Here is a 20,960-nt window from a genome sequence, read left to right as displayed (position 1 = left end):
TAAATATTAAATTCATTGATTTTTAGTTTAATGGCAGCGAATTATGAGCGACAGTTGCCAAATATCTGAACAACTCACTATAATTTGAAGAAGTGACGTAGGGAAGACTGTACTTTTCTTTGTCGAAAGTATAAATCGAACTATTGAAATTGAACTTTTAATATTTAAATGATGTTTTGACTGTCAATCACAAAACTGACAGGTTTAATTGAGTTTCGAATTCTCAGAGCTGTCGTATGGTGAGATAAATATGTTTTAGCAGATGAATCCATTTTATAATGCAATATTAAGAAATAAAAATTTAGTATAAAATAGAACTTTAGTCACCCTATTTACTTCTCCTACTGATCTGCAGTGTAAGTATGCTTTGCTGTTTCTTTCTCTTTTCGGATGTCTTCTAAAAACCAGGTTGCATAACTTATTACATTATACGAGTCACATAATACTTGTATATTGAGATTCAGATACTGAGAATAACTTGTATAATTTCGCCGAACAGTGAAAGCCAAAAATAATTAAATGGAATACACCGAGTTATTTTTAAAGAAGTAAAGACCTCTTCGCAAAGAAATGCATCGGGAAACGGCGCAGCAATAGTCTTTTAAAATACCTTTTTCCAAATAGATAAAATGAGAAAAAATGATGAGTTAACATTTGTTAAAAGCTCCACACAATGAAGATTTCTGCCAATTAATGTCACCCCCGAAATCCGTTGTTGTAAATGTTTCTAATTAAAGAGTGTTCGTAATTAATGTCTTGAAGTGTTTATAAACTAATTTCCTCTTACAAATATGTGCTGTTTCTTAAATATTCTCTGCCAACATTCCCAACAGAATATATTAACCAAGTATTTACTTAAATTGACTGTTATTCAATCTTTAAATAACATATTACTTTGAAATAATTAATTTCGTTTAATAATAATGCAATCTTTTGCAAAAAAATTAGAAGCATCATGAAGGAAATGTTTTTTTTTTGATGAAATTGATTTTGCGCATAGCTCATATACAGATAATAAAATGATTAAAAAATCAGGGTCATAATACCTGTTCACGGCTCACAGTCACCCACTGAGTGTTGAAATTAGTAGTTGGTCAAACCGTCCCTGGCGGCAATGCATGTTTAAATTCGTCGAGGAAAGGAGTAGTAGAGGTTGCTAATGTCATTCTGCAACACATTCTGCCGGGCATTCATCAGTTGTCGCTCCAGATCTGCGATATTTTGTGGTGCCCGAATCTGGCGGCTTACCATGCCCCAGACATGCTCGATTGGTGAAATGTCTGGTGACCTTGCTGGCCAAGGAAGAGTATCAACCGCAAGGAGGCAGTCCAGAGATATGCGAGCGGTTTGAGACCTGGCATTATCTTGTTGGAAAATGACCCCAGAATGACGTACCATAATGCAACCGTCAGCAGGATGGTATCAACGTATAGTTGAGTTGTTAAAGATGTACGTAGGATGACTAAATATGACCTGCTGTCATATGAAATAGAGCCCCACACCAGGGGTTATGGCAGTATACGTTTAAGAAACAAAGGCTGATTGGGACCGCTGGCCCCGTCCTCTCCACACACGAACACGGTGATCATCTGCTTCAAGAGTGAAGCGGGATTCATCGCTGAACACTATGATGATCCGATGTGAGACCACTTCAGACGACTCCGCTGATGTTGTGAGGTCAAAGGCAAACGTCTTAAAAGCTTTTGTGAGCGAAACCCCGTCGTGAGATGGGGGACGGTATAACGGGAGGTGTCCACGTGGCTGTATTGCGTTGAATAGTCTACAATGATACCGTTTTGGCGGTTCGGGCCTGGCAAACAATAATCCTATCTTGTGTCGCATTTCTTGTACTTGGCTTTCCAGAGCCTGCATTTCGTCGGCAATTTTCTAGTAGCAACCATTGCTGCCAATACCTTTGCACAGCAGTGTCTGTACGCTGCAGGTAGCGGCCTATTGCTCGATATGACCACCCTGCTTAACGTAACTCTACAATGCGACCACCTTCGAAGTCGTTTATTTGTCTGTAAGCGTCGTAATTCGATAGCGTCGTAATGACATCTTTAGTTGCTTCTTTACGGAATTACAATGGCAGCAGCAAAAAAAAAGATAAAATTTTCCGCCTCTGTTACTGGTTTTATACTTTGCGTATTGCTAATTTAAAATGCGTGCTATGATTGCAATTCCTGTTCATTTGCCTTGAAACTTCGATCATTTGCATGCTCGATCAAGATGTTTTTGCATACCAAATTTCGTCACGATCGCAAAAGTCCTTCTTGGTGCTTCGAATTTTTTTTTCTTTTTTTGTAGAAAAGTGTATTTATAATATGTTTCACAGATAAAGTGTTTGGGACTCTTTTCATTTCTTTTGAGGCTCTTGATATAAAAATAGCAGAAAACAAGAATAATTTATTAAAAATTAAAACTATTTTCTTCATAATTGCACAGGTAAGTGTTTCTTAATTTTGTGGTCCATGGATTAAAAGTGGTCCTTGAAAAGTTTGTCTCTGTGGGTCGTCCTAGATTTTGAAAAAAGATTAAAAAAATAAAACATGATTTCAATACGCTATACTGAAAATCATAATTCAGCTCGCTTTCACGTATGTGTGTGAGAAAGCGTTTTCATCACTAACTTAAGCAAACACAAGGGACCGAAATCGACTTTATTTTTGTGCCAGTCTCAGACATAAGCCTACCAGTATGCATCTAATCTACAGAACAGTTGTGCAAGAATCGGTAGGTTCATACGTACATCTCCATAATGTGATATCCAAACTCTTAATATCGTTGAATTATTAAAAGCAAATATGTGTTTTTTCTATGGTTAACTTATTATAAAATAAAACGAATTTGTAATAACTGTATTTTGACAGTTACTAGCAGAATTGCTTTCGAAGGGGGGGACGAGAGTAAAGTGTTTCGCATAACATTCTAATCTATAAAAGTAGTTCCCATGTGTAAATAAGTTTGGGAAACGCCATATAGATTATTATAAATGTGAAGCGCAACTGTATTATTTGAAAAAAAAAAACTGATTTCTTATGATGATTATACTTTTATTTTGTTACTGGATGATAGGTCAAAATAAAAAAAAAAAGATCTAGTTTTAACTGTATTCGGTTATTTGATCTGCTGTGACTGAATTTAACAACCTGATAATTTAAAAAATATTGTTCGGAGCAGTATGCTAATTTACAGAATTTTTTAGCTTTTGTAGTACAGGACGTGAGTTAAATATATATATATATATATATATATATATACTTCTAGAATTTCTAAATATTTGCACAGCTAAAGAATATTATTTGAGGAGAGAGATTTTGAGTTTACAGAGGGTTCCTTAAACTTTTTTCAGTCGCGGCCCCTTTTTATCACTGAGATTCTTTCGCGACCCCCAGTACCTCATAATATTTATGAAAATTTTGTGAGACCCCCATAAGCATTTCGTGAATCCCACACACACGTGTGTGAAACTGGCAGTTTTTTCACTTTACTGTAATATATTATTGCAGTTTTAGGTCATTAACTTTAATTTCTAATTTTAAGACATAGAACAATGTAAAAATTTTAAATAAGTGCGAAATGACAGAGTCACGTCCAAAGCAATTAAAATGAACATTTCAATTATAAAAAGAATGCTTCGAAACGTTTTCCTTTTCTCTTTATCTGTTGTAATAATTGTAAAATTATTATAATAAGATAAAGGAATATCAAAATTGCTAAATTTTCGGCGACCCCTTGCTGCAGGTCCCGCGACTTCCCTGGGGGTCCCGACACACAGTTTAAGAAACGCTGGTTTAGAGCATATTAATAAATGGTATACGCAATTTTAGCATAGACGTCCTAACTTCAATGAAAAATTCATTTTCATTCTAGATTCATTAACTTTGCAGAAAGTATATAAAAAAAATAACATAATTTAAATATTTTGCAGATAATGTTAAAATTTTTACATACTTGTATTATGGTAAAATTAAAATTTGTAAATTCGGAGATAAATATTTTAATATAAAAAGAAATGATGCAAAAAAGAACTGAATTTTAAATATTTTAGGTTATTGGTGTTTCAGATTTTAGTTTTTGGGTTTTGATTTTTTTACTTGTTTTTTCACCTAAATAAACATTTTATTTAAATTGAATTCCTTAGAAAGAAACTGCATATATTATGTTCTTTTCAGATGAATGCATTTTGGGTATTTCTAGTGGCGAGCGCTGTTGCCGTTGCTTACTCTGAAGACGATGAGCAAGACTCTGAAATTGTCATGAACATTAAGGATGTGGAAGGTATGTTCAAATAGTGTATTACCTTGGTATAATTTATTCCTATTCATTTGCTTCCATTGAGTTGTATGAGATATACAAGGTTAGCATAAATGATTCATTCGCTTTCAAAACGCTATATTTTCAAAAGCATTTTACGTACACACATGAAAGATATATGAAAAGAACCACAAACTCACCACGTTTATACATCCTCTACAAATATTCAGTATGTGACCCTTTGGTGGCACGACACACGTCTAAACGATAATCGAGCTCATTCCATACATTTTGTAGCACTGTTGTCCAGATGTTCATCTTGACAATTGGCCAGATGTTCGGAATACCACCAAAAACTGTGAGGAAACTTTTGCGATTTAATTGTAGCTCTTGCAAATATTAAAGCCGAAGGATCACGTTCGTAACTTTAACATTGGAAGGGCGAAGATTTCGCCACCAAGATGATATTCAGCGATGAAGCAACGTTTCACTTATCCTGGAAATTTGGTGAAATAGTGAAAGAAACTTGGTGAGTTTGTGGTTCTTTTCATATATTTTTGATGTGCGTACCCGCAATGCTTTTGAAAATATTACCTTTTCAAAATGACTGAATCATTTATGCTAACCTTTGTATATTAAAAACTTCTGCATGTCTTTTTCAAAATGCATTCAAAGAACTGTGCTTAAACAACACATTTCGGTACGGTTAATTCTGATAATTTGATTCCAAATGGAAACTATTGATTCTAAAAATTCTTTACGAAATACGAATGCTAGCGCACCAACCATATATGGGCATTTCCATCGCGAATTTTTGCCGTGTGTGCATTCTAATTCAAATTGAGCGTATAAATGCTTTTAGTGTAATTATCAGGATTTTACAAAGAAAATCTTAAGACCACATCTTCTGAAATAACAAAACTCTTCATAGATGAAACATGCGCAACTTTGGAGATAAGAAATATTTTATCTTTAAACAAATGATAATATTTGTATGCATTTAATATTTTAGCTACATTTTATACGTATGAGAATAGAAGGTAGACAACAAAATACAGAATTGCTATACAGATTATGAATTACTAAAGTTAAAATTTCCGACTACGCGTAATATGGGCTGTCTTTCTGTTTTTCAGCTATTCAAGAGGAGTTAAATCGGTTAGACTTTCTAGAAAAGGTACTATTCTCATTGATACCGTCGGGAGCACCAAAGACTGAGCAACGGTGAGATTTTTTTCAATAGAATTATAGATATTTAGCATTTAATAATAGCAATATATAAAATATTAAATTATGCCAGCATTTAATAACGATTATTTGTAAAAAGGGGTAACTTTCTGCGTTAAATCTTATGATCAAATACAACACTTCATTACACTTCTGCTTCGGATTATAATGCCAAAAGTCGTGTGTCTCCTTTTCCTAATTTGTACAGGTGTCTAACATGAACATCATTTGTGTGTGTTATTCTGTTAACCAAGAATAACTGCTGTTTGCGTTTGTATATTTTGCAGGATAAAGTGAATAAATATGTTACCAAAAATAATTAATCACATTTTGCCTACAATTTATATAAGAATGCGTTATGAATCTAGAAAATATAATCTCAGCCATCATGTTAACCAAATAAGCCCACCAGCGACCGAAGAATACTGGTAGCTCGTTCCGGAGATGGAATCCTAGGGAACGGACTGGCAGCATGGGCGTTTTTGTGGTTTTCGCCAAGTGTAACGTGCATAACAGTAAGTTTCTTTTAGAAAGCCTTTCACGAAGGCATTTCGTCCCTTCGAGTACTTTGCTGTAATTAAATAATCCAAATCCAGAACTGTTAGTAAATAGGAATCAAATTACTTTTAATATAATTTGAGCTTTGTATGATGCCGATTCGAATGCAGTCTATTTAGCAAGTTTTTCTTTAATGCTTCATATTTTCTACAGTGGATCCAAACAAATATTACATTTTGCAAGACGTAAATAATACCGAAACTATTGTGGCTTAAGCCACTATCTCATTAGTCTCGTTTTAAGCCACTTAACTTTCATTTTATAAATCTTTTTCAAGAAATGAAAAATTGATAAATGAGTAAGCAATTAAATTTAGCTAGATCTTTTTCTTATTTCCTTAAATTTTTATGTAATGCCAGTGATATAAGTTTTGAAATAAAAATAGCTAATTTGTACAATCATATTAAATCTAATTAATTAATTAGTAAATACAAAGTGTGTAACAATATGGGAAGAATAATTTGAGAAAATGGGTATCATAATTACTTTTTCATGATTATTTTATCAGTATTACTAATTATAGTTACTAATTTATCATAATTACTAATTTTTAATCTAGTACTAAACTGTACTGGATTAAAAATTATGTATATATATATATATATATATATATATATATACAGCGTAACGAAATGAGGAAGATTCAAAGCTTTTAAAGTCAACAGTTGCAGTCATTGCATTGAAAGATTAAAAAGTGACAATTTTGGTATGATCACTGTAAGGTCGCCAACTAAATGATATGCATTCGTTTATAAGATACTATAGCTTCTTATTGTACACAGAAAAATATACAGTAGTTAAATTAAAACATTTTTGAAATACAACTGTTCCTACAGAAAATAGAAAAAACTTCTGCTTCCGTTTCTTTCCCTTTTTTAATTCCAACCTCCCTCTCAATAGTACTACACCCACGACGGGGAAAATGTTCCGCAGAGGACGGACAGAGGTCTGTGATCCTTTCTGAAGTCTGCATAAAGTTCTTTCCAGTACACAAACTTCCGACCGACAATTTTAAAGAAAATTCCAAGCATGGTGATCTAAAGCAAGGGAATTATTATCATGCCCACCGCGTTCCCTCAGAAAAAGGAATTCGTTACACTAGACCAGATCCTGTAGTAACGGCACTTGAGATTTGCATACACAGACACAGCGTGTTGTCTGCAGACAACCGTAATTCACAAAAGCAAAAATATTGTGATAAGGAAAATCCAGAAATAAATGATTAATAATGCTGGCCAGCATTAGGCCGAAATTGCATTGTGTTCTATTTCATACTGAAATGACCGAGAATATATAATCACTAAAAGAAATAATCACTAAAAGAATATATATATTATATAATCACTAAAAGAGCAGTCACCGAGCCCCAAGCACACATACTAGACGTACCACTTCTAGTTTCGGATGTAAAGGCTATGCTGAATAAGAAAACGTGTCAATCAATAGTAACGTTTTTCTGGACACTGAAACAACACAAAGAAAGGCACAGAAATTTTTCTCCGAAGTTAGAAAACAGCTGATCAGTAGCTCTTCGTACTTTTCACGGGATTTAAACTATCATGGCTCATTTACGGATTACTTCCAACGATTCGGTCTTCCTGTTACTAACTATTGTGCTTGTGCAATAGTTGGAAACCCCAACTATTATCTTTTGAATTCCAAACACCCCAATCACCGTCTCCTCAACCTTGCGGAAGCAAATGTAATAGCATGGGTAGATAATACATTCAAAAATACTTTTGCTCTTAAATGTGTACGATATACTCAATTCCACTTTTAACGTTCTGGATTAAATGTCTCTTCGGAAACAGTATCATGTAATATCCTCGTGTTCTTCTTACTCTGTTAAGATGTTGTAACTATATCTTTACCGATTCATTAATATTAACTCATTTACTGTACAATATCTTATAAATTTTACTACTTTTAATTTTATTACTGAAGTAGGTAATACGATTCTCTTAGGCATTTAAATATTTTAATATTGTATGAGTATTTTTGTATTATCTCATTTACTGGGCATTATCTGAGATATTTTTACTACTATGGAGGACATTTTAAGAGAAACTGGCTAGTGTCCATGTTGCACATAGGGAAACTCACGAAAACGCACATACAGCCAGCCGGTTCGCTGTCACTCGAATCCCGAAGTGAACTACCATGTTCATTTGCTTTCACCACTCAGCCGCTGGTTGAGACATCGGGATTTTTTCTGCATACGTTTCTGCCTTTAATTACTAGCTATGTTACAAATGCACAAGGGTGCGTTTGTGTAACTGCGGGTTACCGTACGTGCAAATTAATGCATTTAATAAACTTTCTTTATTTCATTTGTTTGCAGTCTTCTTTTTCTCTTATTATACTTTCGCTTTTTTGTGTCCTTTCTAAGAGCTCTCTCACCATATAATATTATCTTTATTATCGCAAAGTTTAGTTTTTCTAGAGTGGCAGCAAATATAGGTAACAATAAAAAGTTTGATGCTTGGTGCTTGTAATTCTAAGCTTTTTTTCTTTACTGTTAGGAATTAAAATGTGTCTAATTCTGTGAAGTTCCTTCCCCTGATGAAAGACGAAGAACGGAAGTGACTTACCCCGGAAAAACCGGTCGTTTCAGGCTGGTGGGGGGAAGAAAGACTGGACGGAGAGGGTACTGGGAGTTGGACCGGCGAGCATGCCGTGTGAGAACGTAGAGAAAAGAAATATGTTTTATTTTTTTTTGCGCGCCTTGTATATATATATTGTATATAGTTTATTTTACAGTGTACTCGTTGTATGGTGTATCCATAGTGCAGTTTGTGTAATAAATTAGTGAAGAAAATGTCAAAGCGGACAAGTGTTATTTTCCCACTATGGTAAGCTTACACAGAAGAACCCACCTCGTGTTTGAACGAGCGCGAGGCATGACAAATGGCGCAACCCTACAGGATAGTGGGAAAAGAGAAATCACCAAAAATACGAAGGAAGTAAGATCGTAAAAAGTGATTTGAGTGAACGTGGTTTAAATGAAGGAACTAAGTCACGAAAGCAAGGAAGATGACAAAAGATGGTCATGAAAGACGGAAAGTGGCACGCGTAAGCCTACACGTGCAAATAAACGAAAGGGTGTATGAAACCTCGTCGTGTGAAAAGTGATCATCAGTATTACCGTGGTGATATTATTAATTGAAATGTTCGTGCAGTGTTGAAACAGTGGCTGGTAAAAGTGATCATCCGTATTACCGTGGTCATATTATTAATTGAAATGTTCGTGCAGTGTTGAAACAGTGGATGGTAAAAGTGATCATCAGTATTACCGTGGTGATATTATTAAGTGAAGTGTTATGCAGCGCGATGAGGAAATTGTACAGAATTGAGCACAACTCGTCATTTTCTACTATCGGGATCAAAGGTAAGTCCCTCTTAATTTCTTGGGAAGCACAATATATAAATGAAGAGAGCTCCCTCCCAATAATTACTATAGTAACGGAGACAATTAAAATTGTGTTAATGTCGGTTAATAACATGATGAGAATGCCAGGCGTTAAAGCCAGTAGACACTTAGAAAGTATATTTTATATGCAAATAAGGAATTATGATTAATTTTGTTATTAAGGAGATAATGTATGCTAAATGAATGTTAAAATAATTCAAAAATATGTCAGCAGTAATTTCGAAACATTTAATGGTGTGCTCATGTTACTAATTAAGGTAGAAATTATCTATTTTTGTTGTTGCCGTGTTTTGGCAAAATGTTTTAGTCATTAAAGTTAATAGGTTGATTAAAAATTAATTAGCTTAATGATTTGAGAACAATAAGTAAATGTTTGTTTCATTTCCAGAATATGTAAGGTATTACGGCGTAAGGCCAAAGTATTCAGAACTATTTTTTTGTACTAATTCAAAAGCTAATATAATTTTTGGTATTTATGTGTTAACAATATATGGTGAAATATATGTTAATAGAAATATATGTTAATAGTAATATGAGAAAGGTATTCATGATTGTGTTCACTAATGATAATATTTGCTAAATGAATAATGGTAGTATTCAGTAGTAGTGAAATATGTATGTTTGCCTGTAAAATTAAGTGTTATTTATGTGTTGTATGGGTAAAGCTGTGAAAAGAAATACCAGAAGTTAATATGGGTCCTAAAAGGAGAAATAGGGTGTCAGAAGAATCTGATGAAATTATTAAGAACATGCAGGCTCAAATTAAGTTAAAGGAAATGGAGCTGCAGCTAGAAAAGTGTAAGTTAGAGGCAGATGCGGCTAAAGACCGATTAAAAGAGATGGAATTTCGGGAAAGACAATTAGAGAGAGAACACGAGATAAAAATTAAAGAATTAGAAATTCAGAGTAGAAAAATAGATAAAGGAGGAAATAAATCGGGTTCAGAGGATGAAGGGGTTTCAGATGCTGAGAGCAAGGGAAATGATTTCTTGAAACATTTAAAAATAATGAAAGGAGTTATGATTGACCCGCCATCTAAAGCTGAGGAATGGCCGTTCTTTTTCCATCATGCGGAAATGATGTTTAATCTCTATAAAATTCCTGAAGAACATAAGGGGAAAATTATTTTGCAGAGTTTAAAAACTAAAGTTAAAAGTTTGATTTCAACTCTGGGTGAAAGGGATTTGGATAATTATATTAAGATTAAAGATACAGTATTAAAAGAATTCCAGATTACCCCATTGCAACATAAAAAGAATTTAGAAAAATGTGTAAAAAGATATGAGGAAACGTATACTCAGCACATAGCGAGGGTTGAGGCAGCACTTGATTTCTACTTAGAATCCAGAAAAGTTAAGACTTTTGATAAATTAAGAGAACTATTGATTGTCGATCAAGTAAAAGATCAATTACCCGCAAATGTTAAGGCGCATATACTGTTAAAAGAGGTAGAAAACTGGTTATCTCCGTCAGAGCTTGCAAATGATTTGGATAATTACGTTGCAGCAATGCCTAGAAATTACAATACGAGTGCTCAGGAAGTAAATAAAGTGGGACCAAAACAGGAACCGATAAGACAAGGGGAAAAATTAGGACGACCAAATAAGAGTAAGGGGAATTTCAGTTCTGATTACAGGGTTGATAAGGAGAAGTACAAAGGGGTAAAAACTTTAGAACCTCAAGGAATGATGCAGGCAAATAAGAAAGTTCTAAAATGTTTTCAGTGTCAGGGTGAAGGACACATAAAGCGTTTTTGTCCAGCGATAAACCTGATAGCGAAACCCAAGAGAGGAAGCGAAAAAGAGGATACGGATGAGGTGGAATCAAAGGGATTAAATAAAATATGCGTAGGGTTGAAGTTAGCTAACTATGCAGAAGAAATTCCGTTAACTAGGGCAAGTGGGGAATTACTTAGGATAGAACTACAGATAGGCAACGCTAGATTCAAAGGAGTGATTGATAGCGGAGCAGAAGTTACTGTAATCCGGAAATCGGTAGTTCCACAGAAATATTTGGAGTCTGGAGGGAAGATATGGTTACAACCCGCCGTGGGACCCCAGGTAGAAGCCCAATTAGTTACAGTACCTATCAGTATCTGGTCAGGAGAAGAGGAGGTACAGCCTTATGTAAACGTTCATGCAGCAGTAGTGCATAATTTGAACGAGGAAGCGCTGGTGACACCTCGAGATTTTAGACTTCTCAGGGAACAAGGAAATATTTATTGGGGAGAAGATAAGGAAGAAAAACTAGTATTGGGAGTTGGTCAGGTATCGAGTAACTTGGACGGAAAGGAATCGACAGAAAAAGCCAGTCACGAGGTCGAAGGTGAAGCGGAAATAGCTCGTACTACACCGTTGGTAAGGAGTAAAGATGAGGGGGAAGTAGAAGTGGGAGGCAGTGAGCAAATGTCAGCTGATAACCCACCCTTATCGCAAACTCAACGTTTTAGACAGGAGCAAGCGGAATGTATTTCGCTGAAAAGCGCGTTCATGGATGCACGTAATAACAAGAATGGGTATTGGCCGGAGTCAGGAATTTTGTACCATACGGGAAGTGTCAATGGGCAGCGATGTAGTCAGTTAGTTGTTCCTCAAAGCCGCAGGAAAGAAATTGTGAAGTTGGCTCACGAAAGCTTACAAGGGGGGCACTTCGCAGCAAAGAAGACGGCGGAAAGGATTAAAATGTCGTTTTGGTGGGAAGGATTGTCAAAGGAGGTGCGGAAGTGGTGCGAAGCTTGCAAGGAATGCCAGCTACGAAGGAAAGTTAAAGTGAAGGATAGGGCTCCAATTACAGCAGTAGGGAGGCCAGAACTTCCATTTCAAGTGGTTAATGCGGACGTTTTAGGGCCGATTGAGCCGAAATCTTCAAGAGGGCACCAGTATGTGTTATGTGTTGTTGATCAACATAGCAGATGGCCGGAGGCAATTTCACTAAAGGCGATAACAGCGAAAGCTACATGTGACGCTTTCATTGATATTTTCATGCGAACAGGAGTTCCGAGAATGATAGCCATGGATAACGGAACGAACTTTAAGGCTAAGCTAACACAAGAATTTTTAACTAGGTTAGGGGCCTCGCCAAAATTTTCTACGCCAGGGTATCCGCAGTCAAACGGGCTAGTGGAAAGATGGATAGGAACAATGAAGTCAATGTTGCATCACGCGATAAATACTCAAGGAAGAAACTGGGATAAGCAGTTACCATGTTTGTTATGGGCTTATAGGGAGATACCGAATTCAACTACCGGAGTCTCACCATTTTTGCTGATGTATGGTCGGGTGCCAGTGGGGCCACTGGCAATACTTAAATCAAGTTGGGTAGATGAGACGGTATTACCACAAGGAGTTGGGGAATCAGTTACTGAATATTTAATTTCTCTTCGAAATAGGGTACAGGAGGCAGAGAAATTCGCTAAAGAAAATTCGGAAGCTAAACAGCAGAAATATGTTCATCATCATAATTTGAGGTCTAAGGAAAATGAATTCGAGATAGGAGATGAGGTAGTAGTACTGATACCAACGTCAACAAATAAACTTTGCTCGAAATGGACAGGACCTGGAGAAATAGTTGCGAAAAAGTCTCCACATTCATATTTGGTAAAATTGCCAGATGAATCGGTTAGACATTTGCATCAAAATAAGTTACGGAAATATATACAGCCTATAAATGCAGTAGGGATAATCTATGAGGCTGACACAGAATTTGGGGAGGTGCAGCACGCGCCTATTCAAAGAAACCCTAAAGTAGATAAACTTTTAGAGAGGATCTGTGTTTCTGAGGAATGGAAACATTTAGATAGGTCACAAAGGAATCAGTTGAGCAGATTAATCAAATCTTTCCATGTAGTGTTTGACGGGGAGATTAAATGTGCGAAGGATCCCACAGTATCAGGTTAAAAACGGGAGTTGAAAGAAAGCAACCCCATGTTTATAAGGTACCTGAGGCGTTGAAGCCACAGGTGGAAAAGCAAATTGCTGATTTGTTAGAAAGAGGTTTAATTGAACCTTCCACAGCAGAGATTGCTTACCCTATTGTGTGTGTAGCGAAACGGGACGGAAGCGTACGTTTATGTTGTGATTATCGAGGGCTTAATGCGGAAAGTCAGATTGTCCCATTTCCTATGCAAAACGCAGAAGAGCTTCGATATAAGGCAGGGGCAGCACGTTATTTGTCTACGCTAGATATTCTTAAGGAGTATTGGGAAATCCCTATGGAGAAGGAAAGTAGACATCTGACGAGTTTTGTTTCTCCGAAGGGTCAGTATCAGTGGAAAGTGATGCCGTTCGGTTTGTCAGGTGCTGCCGCAACTTTCCAAAGAGTTATGAATCAAGCTCTTAGACCACATAGTGATTATGCTGAAAGTTTCATCGATGATATAATTGTCTATTCGTCAACGTGGGAAGAACATCTTAAACATTTAAGAGCCGTACTCAATACTTTACAGACATTGAACTTTACGGCTAATTTAGAGAAATGCTCTTTTGGCAAGTCGGAGGTAAAATATTTAGGTCACATAGTAGGCTCAGGCAGACATGGCCCAGATCCAGAGAAATTGCAGGTCATTAAAAATTTTAAGCCACCTAGAACCAAAAAGGCATTAAGATCAGTTTTGGGGTTATATAATTACTATCGAGAGTATGTTCCGAATTATGCAAAAGTAACTAGGCCGTTAACTGATCTCACGAGAAAATCTATACCTAATGATATACCTTGGGGGTCTGAAGCCGAGAAGGCATTCAAAGAATTAAAGGATGCTTTGTGCACGGCATCGTCTTTATATACGCCGGATATACGGAAACCTTTTGAAATTAACACAGACGCCTCACTAATAGGTATTGGAGCGTGTTTACTTCAACGAGATGAGTATGGGAAAGCTAGACCGATAACATTTGCTAGCCAGAAATTAACTAGCGCTCAGTCTAAATGGAGCACTATAGAAAGAGAGGCGTATGCAATAATTTGGGCTCTCGACAAGTTCGAAACTTGGACATACGGAAATAAAATTTTGTTGCATACAGACCATAACCCATTAAAGTACTTAACCGATGGGATACCCCGGAATGCTAGATTACAGAGATGGGCATTAGCTCTATCCCGCTTCCAAGTCACTGTAATGCATAAACCAGGAGCTAAAAACTCCGATGCAGACGCATTGTCGAGGATCCCTCACGAATGTATAAGTGACCAATAATCTGAACTAAATTGAAAAAAAAAAGAAACTAATGTTGGTATCATATATATATATATATTTTGTGTGTGTTTGTTTATTATTGTAACACTAGAAAGGATAATGTTCAATGCTAGTATGGCAAAAAGTATATAGATATTGTAATTTTCATTTATTATTTTTTTTGTATTATTGTGGTTACTCTAGAAAAGATTGTGTTATTAGGGTATATTAGTAAACGAATTATTCCTTACAGAAGTGTCAGTGAGTTGATATTGCAATGTTTTGTTTGTATCGCTATAGAAATTTGGACATGTGCAGTTTTTATGTTTATGTGTTTTAAGTGTTCTTTTTTGTGTTAGTGTTTATAACTGTAGGATGACCCTTTTTTTTTGCTCTCTGATTTTACTGTGATTCCTTGTGCTGTGTCCCGGAAAAGAGGGACTACCTGGTAAGTGCTAAAATAATATGGGTTTCAAATTTTTCGACTCAGTCGTAAATATTTACAAACCAGAGGGGAGGTGTGAAGTTCCTTCCCCTGATGAAAGACGAAGAACGGAAGTGACTTACCCCGGAAAAACCGGTCGAGGCAGGCTGGTGGGGGGAAGAAAGACTGGACGGAGAGGGTACTGGGAGTTGGACCGGCGAGCATGCCGTGTGAGAACGTAGAGAAAAGAAATAAGTTTTAATTTTTTTTGCGCGTCTTGTATATATATATATTGTATATAGTTTATTTTACAGTGTACTCGTTGTATGGTGTATCCATAGTGCAGTTTGTGTAATAAATTAGTGAAGAAAATGTCAAAGCGGACAAGTGTTATTTTCCCACTATGGTAAGCTTACACAGAAGAACCCACCTCGTGTTTGAACGAGCGCGAGGCATGACAAATTCATTTTGGAATTATCATTTAATTTATTAAATTATCCAATGTATTTACTGTTCATGCCAACAATAGCAGTGTGGGTGGTGTACCAGATTGTCAATGTCGCTATGCACAGAATAAATTATTTCTTCTAACCATCGAAATCAAGAAAACCGACAATTCTGTTCCGAATATCACTGGTAAAGAACACTAGAAAATATATGAGATGTTATCTAAAGTGAAATGGAATGATAAACATCTAGCGGCAAAAGGTAAAGTATGGGGAACACCAAGCGATGTATCACGGGTCAACTAGTAATGCCTTCCCACACTGAATCTTAAAAAAAGTGGGGGATTGCAATTTTTATAAGAATTTACATAGACTGAAGCTTTCCAAATGGTCTAGAGTTTGGATATTATATGGTATATCGTGCAATTCCACCGTACGCCCTGCATCCAGTATTTATTAAAAAAAATGATGCAGGACATAAGGATATTACAAAATAGTCTGAATACAATTTGAAATTCACAGATTAAATTGAACATCTGTTTTGTTGCAGCAAAAAGAGGAGATAAACTTAATATTAAATTGAACACCTGTTTTGTTGCAGCAAAAGAGGAGATAAACATAATTAGAAAACAGATAAACATAATGAGATAATTATAATTAGTGCTGGCAACACAATTTTATAATGAATTGTAATAAAAATGCTAATAATGTACATAGGTTATTTCAGATATAAAGGTTTATTGCACTTTATAAAGTTTACGAGTAGAGTCATTTTGTCCATAATCACAGCATGTAAAAGTTCACTGAATTTATGCATTATGTGGATTTACACTTGACAGAGATCTAGGTCGTAGGAAGAGAGTCGTTCCATAATGTTTTGAAACTTTGGATACTGCTGTTTATCTTTAATTAGAAACCTTTGGAATGCCAGGAGATCAGATCCTAGGGATTTTATGTGAATATCCTCCCTTTAAGGGGCATGCAAAAGTGTAATGATCAGGAGTTCTCTATTCCCCACATTTGCAGATATCGGAGTTCACCATATTAGTCATTGGTTATGCCCAAATTCCGGCTTCGTAATTTACCATTTTTGATATGACTGTTTTTAGACGAATCCGTGTTATATGGAGATTTACGTCCTAGTTATATCCATGCATACGTCGTAGGCAGTAAGCTATTGATGTTGTACGAAGTTTAATATTTTGTAGATGAGGAATCCAGGAGAATTTCTTGTTGATTGTTAAACCGAGGCACTTGATTATATTCACAGATTTGATCTTTTGATTATCAAATTTTAGAGCTAAAGTTTTAGGTGTATTTTTCCATGTTTTATGGATCACTAAGACTTGAGACTTAATATGTAAAATTTGCAGTTTTTGAATTTTGCAAAGTTGGTTAAATATCTGAAGTGTTTCGTTGCAATAATCCTGTAAAATATCTCTGGTACGGGCGCTTGTAATAAAAGCAATATCGTCTGCAAAAGCTACAATTTTTGAGTGATCTGGCCCTAGATCGACAATAATGTTGTTGAAACTGATATTTCAGAGATCTGCACTCATGCAAGATCCCTGGGGACATCCTACGACTTGATAACGCACAATTTCAGTATTGTAAAAAATCATACTTTTCCTGTTTCTGAAGTAATCTTGAATAATTAGTAACAAATTTTGAGGGCACTTAAAGAAACGCAGCGATTGTAATACCGTTGGACACCATAAAGAATCAAAAGCTGATTTTAAGTCGAGGCATATTATTGCAGAATGAAGTTGGTTGATTTTATTGTTTCTGACTTGTTCAAGAGCTGAATTAATTGCATGACTTGTTGAAAGTGGGCTTTGAAATCCAAACTGGTTATTGCTTATTAAGGTTTCACAATTTTAGGCGGCTGATGAGACTTCTTTCCAAACCTTTTTTCAGGGCTGCGAGAAGACTTATGAGATTAAGATTTGGAGTCATCGAAGCTTTATTCTTCTTATTGAAGAGTACTATATTACCAATTTTTAGACAATCAGGAAAGGTCGAGAGCTCCATACATCGATTACAAAAACTACAGCTTATATCAGGATGTGCTGGATTAATTAATTTTATGGGATTATCGATGCCATCTGAGCCTGGTGCCTTTTTTAAAGCTAGCCTTTTAGTTATTTGTTTGATTTCTTGTTTTGAGAATGGAATTATGTTTTCTGTTTGCGGAATGTCATTGCAATTGCAGATTGTGTTTTGAGTAAGAGAATCTTCAGCTGGATCATCTTTTAGAAAGATAGAGACAAGAATTTTATTTAGGGCTGAGAGAGTAGCATCTTGAATTTCAGCAGAATTTAAAAGCAAATTTGAGAGAAGTTGGATTTGCGACGGTTTGAATATTTTACTACTGGCGATCTTGTATAAGAAGCCATAAATTTCTTTACTGTTTGAACAATATTTGTGAAAACTTTTTAATTTAGATTAGAGAACATATTTTTGTAGCTTGCATTTTAGTTTTTGAATTTAAGCCAGGCTTGGTGTCTTAATTCATCGTCAGTAATCGATTTCATTTTCCGTTTCAATGCTCTCGTCTTATGCTTCTGAGCGCGTAACTCTTTAGTCCACCAATTTATATGAAAGTAAGGTTTTGGAGATTGTATTGGTAAGGTATCTTCACAGATTTCTTGGATTTTTGTTATAAATTCTTCTGTTGCTTTATTTAGATATTCTTTTGTTGCAATGAGTTGGAAGGAAAAAGTCATTGGAAGTACGGATTGTTGAATTTGCTTAATAATGTTCTTTTCTTTCTTTTTAGTAATTTTAAAACGTTTCATTAAAACCGATTCTGAGTTCTCTTTTGATTTCAAAAGTAATATATTTTTAGTGGGAGAGTCAGTGGGGGTATATTTAGTTGTCTTCTTCAATTTTGCGATTTGAATCGAATTAATTAGGTGATTGGAAGTAACTACGAGATCATTAATAATAATAATAATAATAACTCTTTTCTCAGACATTATTTCTAATCCTTCTCTAAGACACTGTTTCGAAAGAAGGTAAATCCGAGGCTTAATCATGAATGACAAGCTTATGTGAACTGAAGAATCCATCAAGGAACTTTCCTTTTGGACTTGTGGAGTTGGAGCCCCAAAGCTGATTGTGTGAATTGAAGTCTCCACAAATAATGTGTGGAGCTTGAAATAGGTAATGCGTGGAGTATATTTAGCGGATTTCTGTCACAGGTAATGTGGGGAGCTTGTCTAGCGGCAAAAGTATTTTTAAAGAAAGTGAGGGAAAATGTTTCATAAAATTGCTTACAGAAATTTCATTTGGCGATACGAAACCAAGTCATTTATTGCGTAAGATGAAAATCACTTGCTGAACAAATATAATGGCTAAGGGTTATCAAACCTTGTGGCTTGAGAAATTGCCAGAATCCGTTAAAAGTATGAAAACTTAGGTAACTTATCGATAATTGCGGATAAAATATTTGAAATGAACTCAACGAGAGAAATTTATTCTACTAGTGCAGACAATTTTGTAATGAATACTGACCTTGATAAAATCTCTAACTCAGAAAAACAAATTTCGGAATTAATTGTTCACAGACTGTCTAGAATTAAATATCGATACTCTAGTTTTAATCGAAGCAAGAGCCATTCAAGGAAAAAATATAATCCCAATAGATACTACTGCTACTATCACTTTAAATTGGTGATATCCTAAAAAATTTAAAAGCCCATGTAGCTGGAAGGCGTCGGAAAATTCCGATCATCAGTAGATTCGATGGCAGGTTCTGATGCACATGAATTAAAAGATTGCCGTAAATATCCATTATTCGGTCGGTTTATGCTTTCTTATGGACACTGGTGCAGATTTATCCATCACTCCGACAACATCAAACCATAAAATACGTAATTCTTTCAAATTGTATGCTGCAAATGGAACAATAAGACCCATTTTCGGTTTAAAAATTTTAACTCTAGGTTTAGGCCTGCATCCTGTCATTCCAATTTCCTTTAGTAATCGCTAAAGTGGATCGAGCTATTTTAAGCGCAGATCCTTTTAATCAAATTGAAATTAGCCGATGCTCCATTTAATTTTTAATATTGTTCCATGTACTGATAGTGCGTAGCGATAATCATAACGCTCTCAAGTGTTCTACCGCAGTTATATTTCCTGCGCGCGGTTTGTACCTCCTTCATTTTTGATAGCCGAATACAAACCGTCGTCTTTATCCGAATTTAGATGTTGTGTTTCTAGCCTTAGTTTTCCTACCTCTTATACTACAACCCAAACATCGTGATTCAAGATAGTGAAAATCCATGATTTATGGTTGCTGCAATAGAAACATTAATATACAGAAAAAATATAAATTTTTGCTTCTACTGCTATTTTTACGTCATTCGATATGGCGGCGTTTCGGGAACTTCACTTCCAAAGACCACGTGATGGCAGAACTTTTGATTCCGAGATGTCATTTGAATTGGAAGATGTAAAAAGGGACTATATGGCAAAAGTCTCATTTTGCAGAAAAAAAAAAAAAAAAAAAAAAAAAAAAAAAAAAAAAAAAAAACTATCTCGTTTTTTACAAGAATATCAGAAGACGTTTGAAAAATGGTGATTAGATTACATGGACCCTAGTTACATCGATCTCATAATTTCGTGTTGTTGACTTCTGACATTGTTGTGAAGCATTTTTGCTGCTCCTGTAGAATTTAAAGTTTGTCAAATAGCCCCTTTTTACATCTTCCAATTAATTTCCATGTGGATTATTTTTCCATGTGGATTATTATTATTAGTCTTATTTTTGCTACATAAATCTATGGATGCCTAATAATTAATTTTTAAATTTTTTCAGGGATGATAAATGCATACCTATTGGAGGCGAATGCGCATTTTGGTCAGGACCCAACTGCTGTGGATTGAGGACTCGATGCCATGTCATGGGCAAAAAAGTGAGCCCGATGTCTAAACATAAACCCGCCGTATATCGAAATATATGCGACGAATACAGGTTGGGTGTGTGGCTTGACGATGCAGGCAAATGGTTTAAAAACACTTTCGGCTAAGCACATGATAAAAGCAGGCAGTTGATGAGTTTGTTTTGCATTAAATAAAAACTTTAAAATTGTTATAAGTGCTTATTTTCTTTATTGTTGCTTCTAATTCAATCTCAAATGATGCTGTTTAGATTATGTGTAAAATAAAACATATGTAGATTGTGTGACATCTTGTTTAAAAGAATTTTTAAAATGCAAGATACAATTCAGATGCTGCTTTTAATTGATATTACTATAATAGTTAGGCTTTGATTTATTCCAAATAATAAGCAAAAAGGATGAAAATTTCATATCATATTCTGCTAGAATTTCAAAAGTATCATACATTATTTCATTTTTATCACTATTTCATTTCATCATACGAATGTTCAAAGTCTAAATGGATGGGAGCCCACCAGCGGCCGAGCGGTAAAGTCGCTGAACA

General features: G+C 35.4%; 1 protein-coding gene across 1 annotated transcript; it reads left to right on the top strand.

The window, feature by feature from the left end:
- Window positions 1-337: 337 nt before the first annotated feature.
- On the top strand, window positions 338-20,703 carry LOC118194566 (uncharacterized). Its single transcript, XM_085815415.1, has 4 exons — window positions 338-356; window positions 4,176-4,281; window positions 5,394-5,481; window positions 20,335-20,703. The coding sequence occupies exons 2-4, from the start codon at window positions 4,176-4,178 to the stop codon at window positions 20,543-20,545; spliced, it is 405 nt and encodes a 134-aa protein (XP_085671541.1). The 5' UTR covers window positions 338-356; the 3' UTR covers window positions 20,546-20,703.
- The last annotated feature ends 257 nt before the right edge of the window (window positions 20,704-20,960 follow it).

Source organism: Stegodyphus dumicola, chromosome 4 (assembly GCF_044657685.1).
Source record: "Stegodyphus dumicola isolate Sdum_Otavi_A_Nest chromosome 4, ASM4465768v1".
Taxonomy (NCBI): Eukaryota; Metazoa; Arthropoda; class Arachnida; order Araneae; family Eresidae; genus Stegodyphus; species Stegodyphus dumicola.
This window is presented reverse-complemented; position numbering and strand designations above follow the sequence as displayed.

What these genes read in the sequence shown, in the direction of transcription:
- LOC118194566 (XM_085815415.1), top strand. Translation starts at nt 4,176, where the DNA reads ATGAATGCATTTTGGGTATTTCTAGTGGCGAGCGCTGTTGCCGTTGCT. An exon ending in GAACATTAAGGATGTGGAAG is followed by an intron (nt 4,282 to 5,393) that starts GTATGTTCAAAT and finishes TCTGTTTTTCAG; the next exon opens with CTATTCAAGAGGAGTTAAAT. An exon ending in GCACCAAAGACTGAGCAACG is followed by an intron (nt 5,482 to 20,334) that starts GTGAGATTTTTT and finishes AAATTTTTTCAG; the next exon opens with GGATGATAAATGCATACCTA.